This window comes from Arvicola amphibius, chromosome 4, assembly GCF_903992535.2.
Source record: "Arvicola amphibius chromosome 4, mArvAmp1.2, whole genome shotgun sequence".
Lineage (NCBI taxonomy): Eukaryota > Metazoa > Chordata > Mammalia > Rodentia > Cricetidae > Arvicola > Arvicola amphibius.
In genome coordinates, this window is record NC_052050.1 from 110,694,420 (window position 1) to 110,714,856 (window position 20,437).

The 20,437-nt window shown below is 37.1% G+C and overlaps 1 protein-coding gene across 1 annotated transcript in view; it reads left to right on the forward strand.

The window, feature by feature from the left end:
• The window catches only part of LOC119811586 (liprin-beta-2-like), a 66,923-nt gene that overhangs the window by 8,999 nt on the left and 37,487 nt on the right, over positions 1-20,437 (forward strand). The window contains 1 exon segment of the mRNA XM_042054915.1: positions 19,034-19,200. Coding sequence (XP_041910849.1) covers positions 19,034-19,200 — 167 coding nt within the window.

Genomic DNA, 20,437 nt, shown 5'->3' on the forward strand with positions numbered 1-20,437 from the left:
CTATTTCCCCTCAGAGATCACGGTCATTTGCCCTTCCCTTGCGTCTTCCTTTAAGATCAAACTTGCTGTCCATTGAAACATTTCTTGCGAGGGATTCTCCCCAATGCAAAGGAAGTAATGTAACCCCCGGTGACATATGTGAGTGTCACCCTTTTTAATTACATCGAAGCAATTCCATCTCATGTTTACCGCGTTTCAGAATGCTATTAGGGCCTGCGTGATATGCAGGGAAGCATGAGAAGCTGCATTGCAGGGGAGTTAAGATTGATAGACCGGGCTCTACGTGGTGATTAGGGAAATAAACTACGGCTCGTAACCTGTGCGGTAAAGATAACAACTGCGACGTAATTTCCAGCATGAGTGAATCAGTATGGTCGAGTGACAGAAATTTCCCTGTGAATGTGCGATTACAATGGAGGGCTGAAAGGGTGAGAGAAAATGGAAGTCCTTAGAAGAAAAAGAGTTGATAAGAAAAAAAAAATGTGAAGACCTGCATTTTATAGACTATTCTTTGGTTTATCAGAAAAACAACAATAACAAAAACCACCAGAACTAGAGGCAATAAAATTAACCCCCTACCATGGTGGATTTGTGGTTTTATATCATATATAAACACAGGAAATTGTAACTTTGTATACATCAGTTTCAAAAATGAACTTTGCAATGTGTTTGGGGTTGGGAGATGGTTCACTGCACAAAACGCTTGCCATGCAGGTGTGAGGACAGAAGATCAGAGCCCACTGTGCATGTGTAAAATCCAGGCAGGTCTGGGGGCCCATCTGCAGTCCCAGAACTTGGGATGTGAGATTCCCAGGATAAGCTGGCTCCCTAGAGGAGCCTGCCACAGTGTATCTGCTCCAGTGAGAGATGACGTCTCAATAAATAAGGTGGAAAACAAGAAGACATTCTATGTCAACCTGAGGCCTCCACATGCATGTTTACACAGCGGTGCCTGCACACATGTACACATGCATGTTCATATAGGTGTGCCCGCACATATGCATACATGCATGTTCACACAGCTGTGCCTGCGCATATGCATACATGTATATGCCCACATCAATATCACGCACATATACACCTGTAAAAATATTTAAAATACCAAATACTGTAGAAAACATTTTGAATTTAAAATACCCATGGTTTAAACAGAATGATGAAATAGTTCTTCAGGACCAAAATTCTAAACTTTTGAGTTTTTTGTTTGTTTGTTTGTTTGTTGGGGTGTTTAAGATATATCAGTTATCATATAGAAAGTTATCAAAATAAAACTATAAAAAAGAATATCAAAAGCTCTTACTGATCTCTGTGGATGCTATGATTCTACTATTTTAGTTAACTGCACAAAATTCTGGGAAATAGGCAATAAAATAACAATCTCCATAAAGAAACTGTGATGAATAAATTTCATAGTAATTTTATGACTTCAGTAGATTACTATATATAATATACAAAATATATGTATTAATAATTATGGTTAATTTATTTTTTGTTTTTCTTTTTTAAATTATTATACAATTAAAACATTTCACCATTTCCTTCCTTCCTCCAAACCTTCCCATATACCCCTCACAATTCTCCTTAAAAATTTTTCATTAATTACTATCACATGACTATATGGATATAGAAATACATATATGTTCCTGTATATAACCTGCTCAGTCCATTTAATGTTGCTAGTATATATGGGAAGCATACAAGGACTCTGATGGAGGAGTGTTTATGTGTTACTTTCATTATTAATAAAGAAAACTGCCTTGGCCCTTTAAGAGAAAATTAGGTAGGTGGAGTAGACAGAACAGAATTGTGGGAACAAGGAAGTAGAGAGGGAGACGCTTCAGGCAGTCGCCATAGTGAGTCTCCATGCTGCTCCTCTCCGAGATGGACGCAGGTTAAGATCTCTCCTGGTAAGCCACAACTCGTGGTGCTACCCAGATTAATAAATATGGGTTAAAGGAAGATGTAAGAATTAACTAATAAGAGGCTACAGATAATGGGCCAGGCAGTATTTAAAAGAATACAGTTTCCGTGTAATTATTTCGGGTGTAAAGCTAGCCGGCGGCCGGGTGGCGGAAAGCTAGCCGGTTGCTGGGAACTGGGCGGCGGGAACGCAGCCCCGCCGTTTCACACTACAGATTGGCGCCCAACGTCACTGCTCCCTTCCTGCACCTGGGCAGATGGCGGAATCAGGCTTAGGCGAGTGAGACAGCATTTGCGGATTCCTGCCGCCATAGAGAGAGAGGTGTTTTCAGACTGCTCTGCGCGTCAGATTCGGCTGTAACTTGGATAAAAAGAGTTTCTGTGCTGCACGCTCAGTCTCAGAATTAAACTGCTGAGTGCGGCTCCAATGTCGACTGCTGTGTGCCTGGAACTGTGTGCGGCTCAGGGGCACCAAATGACTGAGGCAGGAGCGGCTTTGGCTCTGCTCCGCCATGCTGAACTGTACTGAGCTCAGACAGGTCTATCGCAATTACCATAATAACAGCGCAGTTAAGGTTTAGACTTGGCTGTAAACAGGCAGTACCGTATTATTTTAAGAAGTGGTTAACCTTTTAAGAAATGCTCCTGGATAGTAAAAAATTACAGATTCACAATAGAAAAGATTCAGACATAGAAGGCCTTTAAATGGCTCACGTAGGCTTAAAAGAGAGAAAAAGAAAATATAGAGAATAAAGTTAATGCCTTAAAAAAAAAAGGTTAAAGTCTTTAAAGAGACAGAGTACAGATAGTTATAGATTAAAAGAAGTAAAGTGATAGAGTAAAAATAAGCCACGTAAAAATGGAAAATTCACAGAGAGTCTGGATTATGTATTTTGTTGTGTTTTCTTTGATTTTTTTGACTGTAAAGGAGCTAAGTACAGAGAGACATTTCATTATATGGGCTGCCAGTCTAGACCAGAATGGACATCTTAACGGTATGACTTCAGGATTTGGATCTAAGAACATGATGCTTTGGAAAAGAGTTTCTTCTTTTGTTTTCACAGAGGACGAGACTCTGTGGATTGCTTCTATCCCAATATGGTATGATAGACCACGCCCTCCTGAAAGGTTGCTGTGAACATCTTCAAAAAATTACTTCACTCAACTGCCAACTGAGAGGAACCTAGCACACAGGTTACACCATGAAAGACCTAAATAACAGCGCCCCCATTCAGCAGGAAGCAGTTTGGAGAGAAAAAACTGCGCCCATTTTCCCAAATATTGTTTATAAATGTTCTTTTACATTTAAAGGGGGATATGATATAGATATGAATAATTTGCATTGGTATGGATTTTAAGGTCAATTTGTTATATGTATATGTATTTCTGATTTTGATTAAGCTATTGTGATTGTAGTTCATTTTAAAGAATGTAATGTGTAATTAGGAAATATAGGTTGTTAATGGATAATCATCGATTAATAGTCAAGCTTGTAGTCATGTTAGTCATTTTCTAGATTTGCATAGATATATTTCAGATAGGCATTCTTCATATCTTTCAAAGACTGCAGAATATGGCATTTAATGTTTTAATAACTTAGGGTTTTTCATGACAATGAGACACGTCTGCTCCTGGCAGCACCAATCTACTTCAAGAGGAAGATGGGCATCGAAGAGGCTACCTATGGAGTTTGTTAGCCATTTGGGCAAGGAACTGCTCTTGCCTGGACTGTTGCATAAACTGGACACAGGAACCCACAGAAAGAGGACTGCTGAACTTGCCTAAAGGTGAGATGGCCTTTTGGGGTTCCTGATTCATGAAAGAGCCTGCGAGACGTTCTGCAGGACACAGCAGAAAGTGACTGAACTGTCTTTGGAATTTCCTGCTTCATGAAAAAGTCTGCTGGACACTATGGGCCTGAAGGCTGAAGATGGATGCCTCAACGGTACAGAGGAACTTTGGGTGACTGTCCAGGCAGCGAGTTGTCTCTGTCATTTCTAGAGTTTTATAAGTTACTTATTTCTTATTTACTTAGGTAGCATTATATCCTTCTGGAGTCTTTGATGGAGTTGAAGAATAAATAGATAGTTATAGCTTTCCTTAGTTATGATAAAAGATAAAATAGATTTAAATATTGTAACTGTAATACTTGCTTGATAACTGTTTTGTTACATGTAATTTTACTATGTTAAAGTTAAAGCCTTTCTTTTTTGTTTAAACAGAAAAAGGGGAAATGATGGAGGAGTGTTTATGTGTTACTTTCATTATTAATAAAGAAAACTGCCTTGGCCCTTTAAGAGAAAATTAGGTAGGTGGAGTAGACAGAACAGAATTGTGGGAACAAGGAAGTAGAGAGGGAGACGCTTCAGGCAGTCGCCATAATGAGTCTCCATGCTGCTCCTCTCCGAGATGGACGCAGGTTAAGATCTCTCCTGGTAAGCCACAACTCGTGGTGCTACCCAGATTAATAAATATGGGTTAAAGGAAGATGTAAGAATTAACTAATAAGAGGCTACAGATAATGGGCCAGGCAGTATTTAAAAGAATACAGTTTCCGTGTAATTATTTCGGGTGTAAAGCTAGCCGGCGGCCGGGTGGCGGAAAGCTAGCCGGTTGCTGGGAACTGGGCGGCGGGAACGCAGCCCGCCGTTTCCCACTACAGGACTCAACCCTACACAAAGAACTACATGCAACTAAGGAATTCTGAGAGTGGGAGAATTAATTTTCTCCAGGTGAGAGCACATCAATTAGTTACCCAATACCAAAATGGTCATACCGGTAACATGATGCAGATTTTGAAGGTTGTATTTAGAAACACAAGTATGTGTATATATATACACACATACATACATTCATGTAATCACAATGAAAAAAGAGGGCATGTACTTGAAAGAAAATAAAGAAGGAACTGTGGAAGAGTTTTGAGGGAAGAAAAAGAAGAAATTTTGTAATTATAACTGTAAACTAAAAGATAAAAGAAAAAGCAATATTTGTTAGAATGAGTTAGGAAAGAGTAAAAATTTTCGTTTCAATTATGAGAGTGGAGTACTGAGAGTTTAGAGTCTGAACCTCACCCAAGGATGATCCCTCCTAGGCTGGTTTAAACAAACAGACAGATACTATTAGATGTTGACACTTTCTATATTGCAGTTGGAAAGGAGAGTTGAGGCTGATGCAAGGATCGAGTTGGAAAGCACCTGTGCTCTATAACAGACAGAAATGACTATCATAGCTGAATTGGGAAGATTAAGATAGAATCATACAGTGATGGAAATACTGCATGTGGATGTCGAATGGGGGTTTCATTCATCACCCAAATCCAAAGTCTGCAAGAATGAAAATGTAAACATTTCAGTTTATTACATTTTTAACTACTCTTTGAAAAGGAAAGGGACACGAGTATGTGTACATTTTTATTTCGTCAGTCTCAACAAGTGATGTGATTCCAGACAAGCCATGAAAAATGTTCAGTGAATGGCTGATAAATGGATGAAGAAAATGCTCAGCTTCTGTGATTAGAAAATATGAATTAAAACCACAGTGTGCTGTCCCTGCACAATTAGCAGGAAAATTACAGTTTAAATGACTATTTTTGAAACTATTGAAGAAGGGAGGCATTTTTTTCATTACTAGGAAATTGTAGTTTGGGAAATATCTCAACACTGTCTAGTAGTGAATATATGCATTCCAAAAGACCAATAACTTCACTTAACAGTGGAAGGTGACATCTCTGACCACAGGGTTAGCACTGGAGTTCAAGGCATATAATTAGATCACTGATCTACAATTTCCTGATTTATTTAATACAATACAAAATTACAAAGCATAACATTTAAGATTTGAGTAAAGGATGTGTGATGTATTTGGCTGGGAGGGTGAGAATCACAGGTCAACCAGGGAACACTTTCTGAATTTGCGGTGCTGATTTGGCATTCAGGCAGAGATGCACAGTGAGCTATTCTTGTGCAGCGGGCTGAGCTCTGGTTGGTAATTTCAAGTTGCTACATAGATGATTTTTGCAGTTATGCTACTAGCTTGGTCTATTGAGGAAGCAAATGTAATTAAAAACAATGGAAGAGAAACCAATGCCTGATTATAATTACAGTAAACCCTAGACTGTGACTGCACTAGGAAAATGAAGAGACAAATTGATAGGAGAACATCCCAAGCACTTTCCATTTGCCTTTGCTCAAGCCTCCTTATGCTGGTCTCCCCTCTTCCACCCTCTATCCTAATAAATGTTTCCCTCAACCCCCCTCATTCATCAGTCTTCCACCTGCTTTCCAGAAAACACCAGAGTTTTTTGAGCTGATTATTTGCAAGTTCTTGCCAGTTTCTACTTCAAAAGAGATAGTGCTTTGTGGTACTCACATGAGTTTCCACCACAGAAAAAAAAAATCTATACAAGTGGTGAGCTTTCCCACATATGTATATAATGATACAATAAAAAATAAATGAGCAAATACAATAGACAGCAAGGTTTTGATCAGAAAACCAGTTGTAAGACCCATTGATTTCTTGAGATTAAAATGCTTAATCCTTATGGTGTGTGTTATTTTGTCTGAATGAAGTCATGTAAAACTGTAACTAAAAATTAATAAATGGAACCCCTTGTTTTTCATGTGTATGTTTGTGATGTGTGTGTGTATGTGTGTGTTCACATGTGTGTAAGTGCACTTGTGGGTGAATGTAGCCATGCATATAAGAATGCACATGTGAGGGGTCTGAGGCTAATGGGAGATTCCACTCCTTGCTCTTGGCCTGTTCATAAATGTGTGCTCTCTCAGTTGAACCCAAAATTTATTGATATTGCTGGTGTATCTATATAGACTACTCAGGGGAAACTCTGTCTTTTGTTTTCTAGCTCTGGAATTATAGATCATCTTCAGGCTCACTGGCATTTACATGGGTTCTGAAGATCCAGTTTCTCTGGTCTTCAAGCTGCTCACATAGCAAGGCTTTAAGTGCAAATCCATCTCCCCACTTTCTTAATGTGCAATTATATTAGCAAAATAGTCTGCAGTTCAAACACATGGTGTGAGAAGCACTGACCCGTCCATTCCTTGCTTTGATTTTCTAATTTTTCAATTTTGATTTCATTTTTATTCTTCCATTATAATAAGCATAATAGGTTCATTCTTTTGTCTGGAAGGGAAAACACAGGATAAAGAAGCTACATGGAGGGCAGTAAGTAATCTGTGCTTACTAACCTAAGCCTACATCCTGAGTAGGGCTAGATGGACAAAGAATTTTTTTATGGTTTTACACAAAGACACCAATCTGGGATGGGTAGGATTTGGGATATGTAGGCAGAGTTTATAGCAATTAAGGTCTCATTGGGAAGGGAGAGATATATTCAGAATTCAGTTGAAGATGACTCATTGACCGGGCTATCAGTAGAAAAATGGGCAATATGCAGAAAGCCTTTAAAGGATGGTGAAACACCCATAGGACTAGAAACAAAAGGAATTCATTACTTCTTAGCATAAAGGAGCAAAGTGAAGGTCATGGATTGCAAAGCTGCTCTGAAAGGGTTGCCTTAGAAGCAGAGCAGTGCAGCACTAGAGTAGTATAAACACCAAGTCCTCTCACGCCTTCAGCTCTGGAAGCAATGGTTCATTGCTGGATTCTTTCATGAGACACAGGGGCGAGGGAGATGGAAAAAGGCAGCGTGGCAATTCGCAGTTCTGAATAAGCATCTCAGCTCTGTTCTAGGCCTGTGTAATTAATTGTGAAATTTACAGGTGACAATTCATCAGTCAATCATGCTTATAATAATTGCTATGAGCAGAGATTATGAAACAGTTACTTATACTGCCAAGTTATGATACCATCAATAATTTACATAATCGATGATAAATAAAATGAAGGGATAATAAAGAGGATAACAGGAAAATATAAATGTAGCATGAAGTAAATACTGATGAGAACATTCAATTTAATGCATATTTTAACTAAGCAATGAATATCAATTTCTAAAAAGTGGCATTGGAGACATGGATTAAAAATACAAAGACACATGCATATTAGACTAGTAGTTTAAAAACCTATTTGATATTTTGTGTTAATGGAAATAAGTCCAGCATGAGGCAATGTTTGATAAACTGGTGTTTGGTCATGTTTCACAAAACAGTAAAAAGAGTCATACATAGACACGGTGCAGAACTTTACTCGCAGTGTGTTTCTTCAAGGGTCAGCATGTATTGATCTTGGCATGACAATAAGGTCAAGCTGAAAGAAATTGGGCTAAAATTGCATTTGGCATGTAGCAGTCAAAACTATGAACAAAATTAGGTGAAGAGTGTGGGGGTTCTTAATAAGCGCACAAAACCTTTGTGTTCACTGCTACTAACTGAAGACACAAGGCTAACATCATTTCAGATGTGGGAATGTCTCTCACTCTCCAGTTCACACACCAATGACACCTACTCGTGGAAGTTGGCTTATCAGAGAGGATTAGGAAGAGGAGACACTCTGAAGTATGAGCTTTCATCTATTATTCACAACAACTTGAGTTAATCTTTAGCTCAAGACATTCTTGTTCTCCAACATTTACACTCCACATAAAGATAAAAGATAGAGACATGTATATGTCACATCCCTATTGTGGTAAGACACTGCTTGACTACAGATTTTAAGATCTATTAAATGAGTATTTCAAGAATTATTGGCATCAGATTTAAGAAAAGCCAAGTCATTTTTTTTTCTGGGAAGGACTTAGCAGGTGAATTTTTACCTAGCTGAGTGCTTGGGTATTTCCATTCTCTCTTAGGACAGTATTTTCAGAAACAGTCATTGGGACAAGCAAGGAATACACATGTTTACTTGGGATGAAATATGGCTCACCTATGAAGTAACAATACCATTTAAATATACTAAGAAATTATGGAATTGGAAAAATTCCATAATGTTTTGCATTTTGATCTTGGATTCTGTTTTCTGGAACAAACGTGTATTGGTAGGTGATACAGAATTTCAGAGAAAATACATATATCTTAAACATCGGTGTAGCTTTGTGTTTACATGAAGTATACAGATGATAGTGTTTTTATGTTTTCTCTTTAATACTCTAGATATGATTTTGTTCAATACGAGCAAATAGGTTTGATGTTACGAGCTTTTCCTATATCTTTAAAGGAAGGAATAGATTCATTTTGTACTTTGCTTGCTGTGTAGAAAAACATTGAGAAAGAAACAGTAACCACTTTCTGAACTAAATGTTAAAACATGTAGTCTGTGATTAGTGATTTTATCTAACACAAATTCAAAAGTTAAAACTATGGTGTATTTTAGCAAAAAAAAATGTAAATTACTGGCAGTGTGCCATTTTATCAGATCTCTGACAATACATTTTGTTTGAGATCTCATGTGACAAATTTAATAGGAACATAAATTGGTAAAAACATGATATTCTAAAAGTAGCCAGGCCAAGTGGCTCTAGGGTTCACTTTGCAACAAATCCAACTGCGTATTTGTCTCTTAAGTTAAAACCTAGGTCTTATGGCAGCATCGGTATGTGCAAATGAAATATTTTCATTTGATTGCAAGAATACTTAGTCCTGGATGCCTCAGTCACCAGAACCACCACATTCTGCGGCTTTCTAGAAACATCTTTTTCCTTTTGCTGCTGTAGCATAGTAGTTACAATTGTTTTTAGGGCATAGGTTTTTCCTCAGAAATCATTGTTTCATATGTTTCTCTCCTCTTATAACCTAGAAGTTCTCTGTTGATAGAAGTCATGCCTACTTCCTTGATATCTCTGCTGCAGCTACTACAGTCAGAATTCTCTGGACACCCTGTGCATGGGAAATTCTTAGTAGAGGACGATGAATCACAGAGCCAAACTTCTGTATGTCTTAAAGTAAAAACCATGTGGTCAGACCTTTTATATGCATTTTTCTTTTTCAAAATTTTCTAATAATTCAGAGCTATAGTCTTCAAAATATGGCTCTAGTACATGAAACATAAATATCACCTAGAAATTCATTGTGATAATTTCATGATGCAGAACAGCATGGTGTAGATAGAAGTATTGTCAATCAGTAAAACATAGGCAAGGTATATTTTACGAAAGAAATAAAAAGGATAGTTATGTAATATGTGCCCTCTGTGTTTCTTTACTGTCATATTGTTTCAAACAAAAACATCTCAGTATGTATAAGTGACCACGTGAGTAAGGAATGCAATTTACTTTATACATGCAAGAAGGTGTTTAGGTACATCCCCAGAATCTGAGAACATCCTGTCATTTTTCTCTATTTAGCAAACAAGTCAAGCTGCCACAGTTTCATGAACATAGCCAGAAGACTAGTCTTCTTTAGTGCAGAGCAAAGGAGCTTTGTCATTCACTGAAATAAGAGTATTTTCTGGGGCTGGTTCTCTGAATTGCAATATACACAGTTTGATTCCCAAGGCCCAAGAGCTATATCTATGACAAGAGAACACCCACATTAATCCCAATATCTGAATATGGCCTTAGCTCAATTTTTGGACGAACAGCAAATCTGCCTTCTGCCCCAGATGGAAATGCTATTTGCATTTTTCTAATGCTGGTCACTCTAGAAATATTGCTTAATAAATAGTCAAGAGAACAAGCCATGAATATTTCTTTCTATAAAATATGCAAAATACCAAAAGTTCATGGGAATGTGTGCCTGTATGTGTTTCCATAACATAGCAGGTGTTTGCTTTGATATTTAGATTAATTTAGGGAAGGCATCTGATCCATTTATAAATATCATTTTTAGAATTACTTGATACTAAATATAGTATATTTTAATGTCAAATGTGAATATAACTATTATACTCTTTTCTTCTAAAATCAATAAAGTGGATTTCGTCTTTATTAAGAGTTAGTACTTATTTGTCCTGAAATAAGTTTATAATTCAATATAAAATTCTTAATAAATTCACAATGCACTGAACCTAAAGTGTTACTGGACGCAGCGTAACTCTCAGCACACTTTTATATGATGAGTGAGAGAAAGCTGGATTGTAGTTTAGGGAACCAACTGTGTAGAACAGGGTGGGGAAATGGTCACTTACCTAATGAGAATACATAGAAAAATTTTGTTGGGAGAAAACTTGACTCTTTTTTTTTCTTTTCTGTTCTTTTCTGGGTTTTGTTTTTTTTCAAGATGGGGTTTAAATTTGCAAATTTTTTCATACCTTTCCACACATATGTCATGATACAAAACTGTAATCTCTTTCCTTATGTTTGCTATTATTTTCTAAATGTATGTGTATAAAAGTATATTATATGTGATATTATATATTAGTATAATACATCAGTATTAATTTTGCTATTGATTCTTCTGGACAGAATTTGCAGCCCACTTCTTCTTAATGAAGTCAGAACTATCTTTCAAGGCTCAACCTACATCCCAACCAAAGAGAGGTCTTTTTCAGACATCTAAGGGTAAGGAAATTTCTAATTTGGAAAACTACATTATTTTTATTCGTGAAAATTATTTGCAAGGTTAAAATATTTGTACTTTATATTTTTTTAATCCTCCCCACCTCCTATTTCTCTCCGACTCCCCTCAATGCCCTTCCCCTCCCTCTCCAGTCCAAAGAGCAGTCAGGCTTCACTGCCCTGTGGGAAATCCAAGGTCTTCTCCCCTCCATCCAGGTCCAGGACGGTGCACATCTAAACAGACTAGGCTCCCTCAAAGCCAGTACATGCAGTAGGATCAAAACCCAGTACCATTGTCCTTGGCTTCTCAGTCAGCCCTCATTGTCTGCCACGTTCAGAGAGTCTGGTTTGATCCCATGGTTTTTCAGTCTGCTGGCCTTGCTCAGCTCCCATTAGATCAGCCCCACCGTCTCAGTGGGTGGGCGCACCCCTCAGAGTCCTACTTCCTTGCTCGTTTTCTTTCTCCTTCAGCTCCTCATTTGGGCCTTGGGAGCTCAGTCCAGTGCTCCAATGTGGGTCTCTGTCTCTATCTCCATCCATCGCCAAAAAAACACTTAAGGTCATGCTCAACCTCCTTAGCAATCAGTGAAATGCAAATCAAAACAACTTTGAGATACCATCTTACACCTGTCAGAATGGCTAAAATCAAAAACACCAATGATAGCCTTTGCTGGAGAGGATGTGGAGTAAGAGGTACACTCATCCATTGCTGGTGGGAATGCAAACTTGTGCAACCACTTTGGAAATCAGTGTGGCGGTTTCTCAGGAAATTCGGGATCAACCTACCCCAGGATCCAGCAATACTATTCTTGGGAATATACCCAAGAGATGCCCTATCATACTACAAAAGCATTTGTTCAACTATGTTCATAGCAGCTTTATTTGTAATAGCCAGAACCTGGAAACAACCTAGATGCCCTTCAATGAAAGAATGGATAACGAAAGTGTGGAAAATATACACATTAGAGTACTACTCAGTGCTAAAAAAACAATGACATCTTGAACTTTGCATGCAAATGGATGGAAATAGAAAACACTATCCTGAGTGAGGTAACCCAGACCCAAAAAGATGAATTTGGTATGTACTCACTCATAAGTGGATTCTAGACATAAAGGTCAGTGAGTCTATAATTTGTGATCCTAGAGAAGCTAAATAAAAAGGTGTACACAAAGAAAAACATATAGTTATTCTCTTGGATATTGGAAGTAGACTAGATTACCAGGCAAAAATTGGGATCTTGGGGGTAGAGGTGGGGTGGGGGTAAGGGGAGATGGGGAGAGAAAAGTGAGGAGGGGAGGATGGGGAGACCCTGGGGGAATGGGATGGTTGGGATGAAGGAAGGGTGGATAGGGGAGTAGGGAAGCATATATCTTAATTAATTTTAGGGTTAGCAAGAGACTTCACTCTAGAGGGGTTCCCAGGTATCCATGGAGATGTCCCTAGCTAGTTCCTTGGGCAACTGAGGAGAGGGAGCCTGAAATGGCCCTTTCCTATAGCCACACTGATGAATATCTTGCATATCACCACAGAAGCTTCATCTGTACTTTATATTTTAATTGCAATTTTTTCAAAATTAAAAATTGAGAATTTTTTTATTTTCCAAATTCGATCTGTAGTTCCCCTGACACATGTTATGTTTGCTTCTAAGTAATCATTTTTTACTCCAAGACAGTAGTTAGAATATCCAAAATTCTCACAAAATTTCATTGCGGTTATTATTAAAATAATCCAAATCAAATTCCCATAACAAACCAAAATCTAGAAAGACAAAGATATCATGTTCATAAAATTACATTGTGAGTAAAATTGCTCTTTGATCTTCCATTGGATGTCACCTTAAATAATTTAAGCTTTAATTTTATAATAGAGAAACTTTAAGTATTAGGTATATTCATATATTTCTTTCATAACTTTAAAAATATTTATGGTATTTTTAAATGTGTGGGCAGAGGAAAGTATGCACACATGACTGCAGGTGCCTGGAGAGGTCAGAAGATGGCACTATATCTTTTGGAACTGATGTTAAAGGCAGTTGTGACCTGCCAAACATGGGTGCTGGGAACTCAGCTGGGGTCCTCTGGAAAAGCAGCAAGTGCCCTTACCCCTGAGCCATCTTGCCAACGCTCATACTCTCCCACCCCATTTCGAGTTGAAATTCAGCCTTACGTCTCATAAATTTTGACATTGAGCACTACTATCATCCTAAAATGAAGGGCACCACAATGCCAGTGCAGATTTAAAATCCAAGAACCTAATAAATAGGACAGTCACTGAAGAGATGAAGTGACAATTAAGGGAGAGATTTAAACAATAAATGACAAATTTAGGGAGAATTGAAATTGAAAAACAAAACTGTAATCCACCTGCCTAAACCACGTGGTTTCCTAGTTGTTGCTTTCTGAACATTTTCTGTAAAGGTGAATGAGTTGAAAGGAAGTCAGGTTGCCAATGACCATGACCCTGTTTCGGAACTATATCTGCTCTGCCCAAAACAGACAGTCCTCACTGTGCGCTTTCCTTGAACATGCTTCCCGAGGAAGACAGTGTGCAGTTAATATGTTCCTTTCCTAGTTCACACTAACTCGGTTGTCTCCTGATTTATAGATCTTGTTTATAGTCCACTACAGATCCATTTTGTTTCAAACATCAGTTTAGTCAATCAGAAAACGGAGAATCAAACCTTACTGGTTTGTCATTTACTTTTTAGAACTTTGCAGTTGCCAATGCGTCTAGCACAGCATCTTGTTAACATTATGCAATGGAATTATCTTTTTTTTTTTTGCACAGGAATTCTTTGCAAAGTGTCTTACATCTTTTGAATTTTTTTCTTAGTTACTATTTCCACTGAATTATTTCATTCACCATCACAGAGCTAGTGAGAATTTCTTTCCAGTAATAATTTTTCTTCTTTTTTTCTTTAAATATATCTAATCATATTTTAGCTGCCCTTATAAAATATGCATTCCAACTTTTCTAATATGTCCTCACCTACAAACAAAAAAAGCAAAAGGACCCAAATATTACCACAATTTAAAAAATTCTAGCCCAGAGAATAATTACATTCACTATCAAAATTTATTTAAATTTATTAAATGGCAAGAACCATTGTGTAAACATTAGCCTTTAGCTTAAAATCACCTTCTGTTTTAATCTTTCCATCCATCATAGTGGCCAGACGTTACAATATTATTGGAAAGTTATGTAACTAGTGCGTAGAAAGCTTAACTAATGACAATGTAAGCACATGTTAAGGACGGCAGCAGAGAAAGCCTGTAGTGAAAATCATTGTAACACGCAGTGACTGAATTCACCTCCTTCTGACAGACTGTGAACAAACTGCTGCACTCTATGCTCTCTTCTCCCTAAATTAAACTGGGTGTACATATCCTAAACTGAAGAATTACAAAATTTGATGAAAGGAAACATTATCACGCAATTCTTGCAGCACATCTGTTATGCACCAATATACTCACAAAGACACATATTGAGAAGCCTAGTGAATTTTGTTTGTTTCCATAGTTTTTCTGCATGTTTTCAAGAATTCACAAAGTCTTAACTGTACAAGTCATATCTGCACAACTTTTCTAAGTCTGGTTCTGCATCTTCAAGCGCTTTTTATCATTTTCAGTCGGATGTCTAATATTCAACATTTCAAATTTTATGTTCAAGAAAAATGAGATCCCAGTCAATATGTTCCAATGTTTCATCTTGTTGTATTCTCTGATTCTACTAACAGCCCTATCTTCCTCTTGTACACCTTATCAAAGTCATCAGAGTTAACATTCACCTTTTCCTCAGCCCTTAACCAACTCCTAGGAACTTTATCTTCACAATACATCAGACAGCACAACGACTATTGCTAGACACTGATGTAAGCCACCACGACTCCTCCTATCCTCTACTTGATTGGTTCGTTCATCTCCTGCTACTCAAAATGGGGTCATTACAAACAACCAGTATGAAACATCACCAATACCAAAGGGATTTTTGGATGTGCAGCGCTTAGGGCCCAAGCCAAAGCAAACTAGATGTGCATCTGCATTTGAACAATATTCATGAGATCTTCAGCACATCAAATTTGAGTGATATTTTGACTCATTCCCATTCATCCATTGCTTGACTACATAACAACTTGAATCATTCTTTGGAGAGATGACCCCTCTCCTGCTCATCACTGAAGGAAAATCTGGCACCACACTTCAAATGCTTTTAAGATCCTCACTCCTTTAACCTTTCATTTCAGCTCCTTAAATTTTTGTTTTATACATGATGTTCATCTCAATGGTAGGTATAAAATTATGGAAATTTATGTATGGCAACAGATCCAATGTCTGTTAGCTGAAATTTGATGCCTCTACATGATGTAATAATGTTTACTCAGTGATATTAATATTCTTTATAGAATGTTGACAAACCAGAAAAACACACTTGACACACTTTTAAGAAGAATAGTTTGGAATGCAGTATGGGACATAAGTGTGTCCCATAAATTCATTCAGTGGATGGACCCAGACACCAGCAGTGTTTTTACTTGGTGAAAGTCTTCTGCAATCTATTCAAGACTTTTTGTATGTCTTTAATTTGTATTCTTTTTTCAAAATATTTATTTTTATTCTGTATATTTGAATCTTTTGTCTTATTGTATGTAAATGCCTTTATTGTCTGCAAAAGCCAGAATATGTAGGATCCCTTGAAACTGAAATTATAGGCAGTTTGGTGTTTCTATGTGGTTGCTGGGATCTGAACCCGCAAGGGCCTTCTGCATGAGCAGGATGCACTCTGAATCACTGAGCCATCTCTGAGTCCCCCTAACTTTGTAGTTTGTAAAATATCAGCTAATGTTTTTTATGTTTAAGACATGCCAAATTGTAAAAGATCAAAAATTTACTAAGAAACTTCTAAAATTTACTAAGAAAAGTATCAATATTTTCCATTAGAGTAAGTCTCTACAACTTACAAAGGGACCATTAAGAAGACACAAGACTAAAAAGCAAGAGACCCCGGATCTGTCTTAGGTTAAATTCTATAGTCCATATGTTCAATTGTCATGTGGCTCTGAAATGTTCCCAGAAAGAGAGAAGACACTCTATTAGTTCTGCAGAAATCCTTATAATGCACGAGAGAATTGGTCAAGGTCAAGAAAATGAAGAATTAACCATAATAAAATATCTTTTATTTTTCCCACATATCCTTCTATAATGCAAAATAATTTCATTTGTATACATGTGAAATCAATATTGTTACAACACTACAATAAAACTGCATACTTTGAAACTGTACATCTAGCCTATTTATTAGTCCTATCTATCACCTATGATGTATATCACTTGCTTTCTTTCTATCTATTTATGTCTACCAGTCATCCATATATGTACCATCCACATGACTATATTCTGTCTTTTTGTCATCTATATAAATATAAATATAAATATAAATATAAATGTTAAATTACAGTATTTCCTATCATATTTATAATTTAAAATCTAATACCAATATTCCAAGACAAAAATTCCCATTCTTATGAATATATTTTGTTTTATATTATTTTTTCAGACACTGTGCTTCTATAATCAACAGGATAATTCTGCCTTTTTCCAGGTTGATTGTCCTGGATAATTTCTATCATGTTGTCCTCCAGGGTGTCTGTCTGCAGACGAAGACTGGCTGTCATTTCCCAGCCGCCCAGACCCAAAATAATCACACAGAAACTATATTAATTAAAATACTGCTTGGCCAATTAGCTCATGATTCTTTCTAGCTAGCACTTACATTGAATTAACCCATTTCGATTAACCTATGACTCACAAGGCTCATGATCTCTGATGTCTGTCTCCTCCAGCAGCTACATGGCATCTCTCTGACTCCTTATTTTTTTCTCCTCTATCTCTGCTTGGAATTTCTACCTTTTCCTATTCTGCCCTGCCAGAGGCCCAAAGCAGCTTCTTTATTAACCAATGGTAACAAAACACATTCACAGCTTACAGAGGGGAATCCCACATCACTTGTCCTGGGTAACTCCAGTCAAGATATCTTTCAGGGTGTGTGTCCTAGAAGACTCCATCCATGCTATGAGTCTTTTAACAGTAAGGGTTTGCTAAGCATCAGATTCTTTGACTGTGGCACAGATCTACTGAGCACACAACAGCCACTTGGTCTTTTTGCTGCATCATTATCTGATAAATGGGCAGGAAGGGAGACTAATGTCCCAGAATTCCATTCACTTGTTATACTATGAATGACAGGTTGCTTGGTTTTTTATTTTATTTTTTATATTTTTGCCTCGGACTCAGAATCCGGTATTTTAGCCCAGCATCCGTAACTGGCAATCTATCCTCTTATTCTACAAGCAAGATAAACACTCAGATTCATACCAGTTCTTGTCTCTAGGATTTCAAATCATAGTTGTCATAAATGGGAGCTAAAATGCTTAAAAGAATTAGAATAAAGGTATAAGAATTATATTAGAATAATATGATGAGAAAAGTCAACTAATTCTTAAACTTTCTTTAGAATCAATGTTTGTATATATTGAAAGATTAAATTCTATCTCATTTGAAATGTAGTGGGTGTCAAGTATCATTTCTTCACTTTCCTCTTCAAGCTCATATATATATATATATATATATATATGTTATAAATATATTTTATAAATTCATATATTTCTTTTATAAATATTATTTATAGGATATTTGCGTAGCATGTGCAATACCAGTTTCAATCACCATATGAGAAATGGATGGGGGTGGAGACAGAGGAGAAACATATAAGCATTGGATGAATAGGTATCCTGACAGCTAGTAGTCAAGGAATACCACAATGTCACATGCACAACACACTTCACAGAAGAGATTTATTAGGAGGGAAAAAACCAGGAGGGTGGCTGCCTTTGCTTGGGTGAGAAACAGCAACAAACTGAACAAGATACAGAGTCTCTTGGGAAGGGGGTGGAACTTTCAGAGTAAATGTTTCCAGAGTGGAGGTTGGTAGGATTTACTGTCCAGAAATTGGACTTTTTACTTTGTACGATGGGGCAGGGTCCAGCAGTTAGAGCAATTAGAATATTCTGTGGATAGAACCTCAAAGTTAGAGGTCATTGGGGAAAGGACCTGGTCACTTGTGTGGCTCAAGGGGCTTACAGAACACAAATTATATAGTCTTTAGGGAGACTATATAATTTATTATTATAACCAAAAAAGTTATAATGGGATATGATACATTTATCAAGTTCTTCTAAATACCCAGTGAATTAAGTGGAAATTAAGCTGGTTTTGAACAAACAAAGCATGAGGTATACGGCATTCAATGTCCAGTTTTCAGTCTATTACAGAAAATTAAGAGTACTTGATGAACATATAACATTTCCAAGTTCAGTACCTAGCCCTCATATGTTAGCTCACAAATACCTTTAACTCTAGTTATACGAGATTTGAAATAATATTCTAGCCTCTGTGGGCCACATCATACACACAGTGCATTCAAACATGCAAATGCACATACACACGCATACAGATAAAAATAAATAAGTTAAACTTGTTTTTATGAAAAGAGAAATGTCTATTTAAATGCTCCAGAAAGATGAGGGATTCCTTGATGTTTCTTTAGAATGTATGAAGGGCCCTCTCATGTGGTTTCAGGTTAAAATGCATGATATTGCTCATGGTTGAGCATTGTTTAGTCTATAGTGTTGTGCCATACAGGATTTGAAAGAGAATACCATGAGTCTAATGTTTCTCCTTCGGTGTTGCCATGTCTGAACCCAGTAATGGCCCTTGCAGTGTGTGGCAGTGCCTCAGAGGATGCTGGTGGTGGTGATGGGAAGGGTGGAACCGACAGGCAACAGTTGTCAGGGATGGAAACTTTGCCAGTATCACTAGTCTCACAACTTTCTCGTTTGTGTACAGAAAATTGTTTTGCTTTGTGCTTAACTAGAAGTACTTGGATTTCAGGTTTGTTTTTAGTCCCAGGCCACTTTAACTTTGAATGAAAAGAAGCATTTTCTGGCTCTGATTAGTCCATGAGAAGCTTTTAAATCAGTGCTTCACTGTGATTTCCAAGTGCTACCACCATTAAGTTGAAATAGATTTATTTCATTCCATAAAGAAACAGTTCAAGCCCCTCATGGGCCTTTTTTCTTTTATACATTCTCCTTCTTGTATCATGCCCTTTTTTCCATTTTGGTTTACACTCTGAAAGATGAAAAATATAATTAAGTAGGCTTCATTCACCATCCTTTTGTAACCTTGGATTCATTCCCTCAACATTTTAAAAAAGCTGTCATCCAGGCTTTGTTGGGAAAAGGACACTTAAGCCTCATTAGGTCATAAGGAGGTCATCTTGACTTGAAAGAGCTTTAGTTAGTAGAATGCTACTTCTTTTAGTATCGTGGGATATGAGCATTGTAAATGACTTGAGTGCTCTACAATTTATTCCTCTGTTCAATGTGTTAGGTGCTACATAAGTGAGAGGAATAAAAAATAAATAATCAAGAGGATACAAAATGTTATAGTAAGCTTGAAATCTGCAGTCTTATGAATAGACTTACAAGTTTTAATAAGACATAGAGTAGGTTGCTTCTGGTGGATCCCTTGATTACCAGTCAAGGCTACACTTACTAAGCTTTCTATCCTCAACCTTAGGTGCCAGATACATACTTATAATAGGGATGAATAACATAATAACATAGAGAGCAGTCATTAGAAAATGCACAAATATACTAAAGTTTTTGCTAATTAAAACATGTCTGTTATAAGACATGCAAAATTTTCATTATTCCCAAGAGACTCCTGCTTTATTGAAGACATTGGAAGGTTGGATCATTGCTTGCATTCAAATTAGTCCACCCTTCTCTGTAATCAATAACACACCTCATTTTTATATCAACTACCCCCAAATGAATAACATTTTATTTTGTGATATTTCCAAGTACCTATAAATATTTGTAGCAGGAAAAATGTGCAAATGCAGCACACAGAAATGCTTCATTTTACATAGTTTTTGTGCATGTGTTACCAGTGCGCTTTAGTTTAATATAGTTTCTAGGCATATGGTACCAGGGTTCCAGCTACAGGCTCTCAGATCCCTCTACCGGTATCTCACACAGG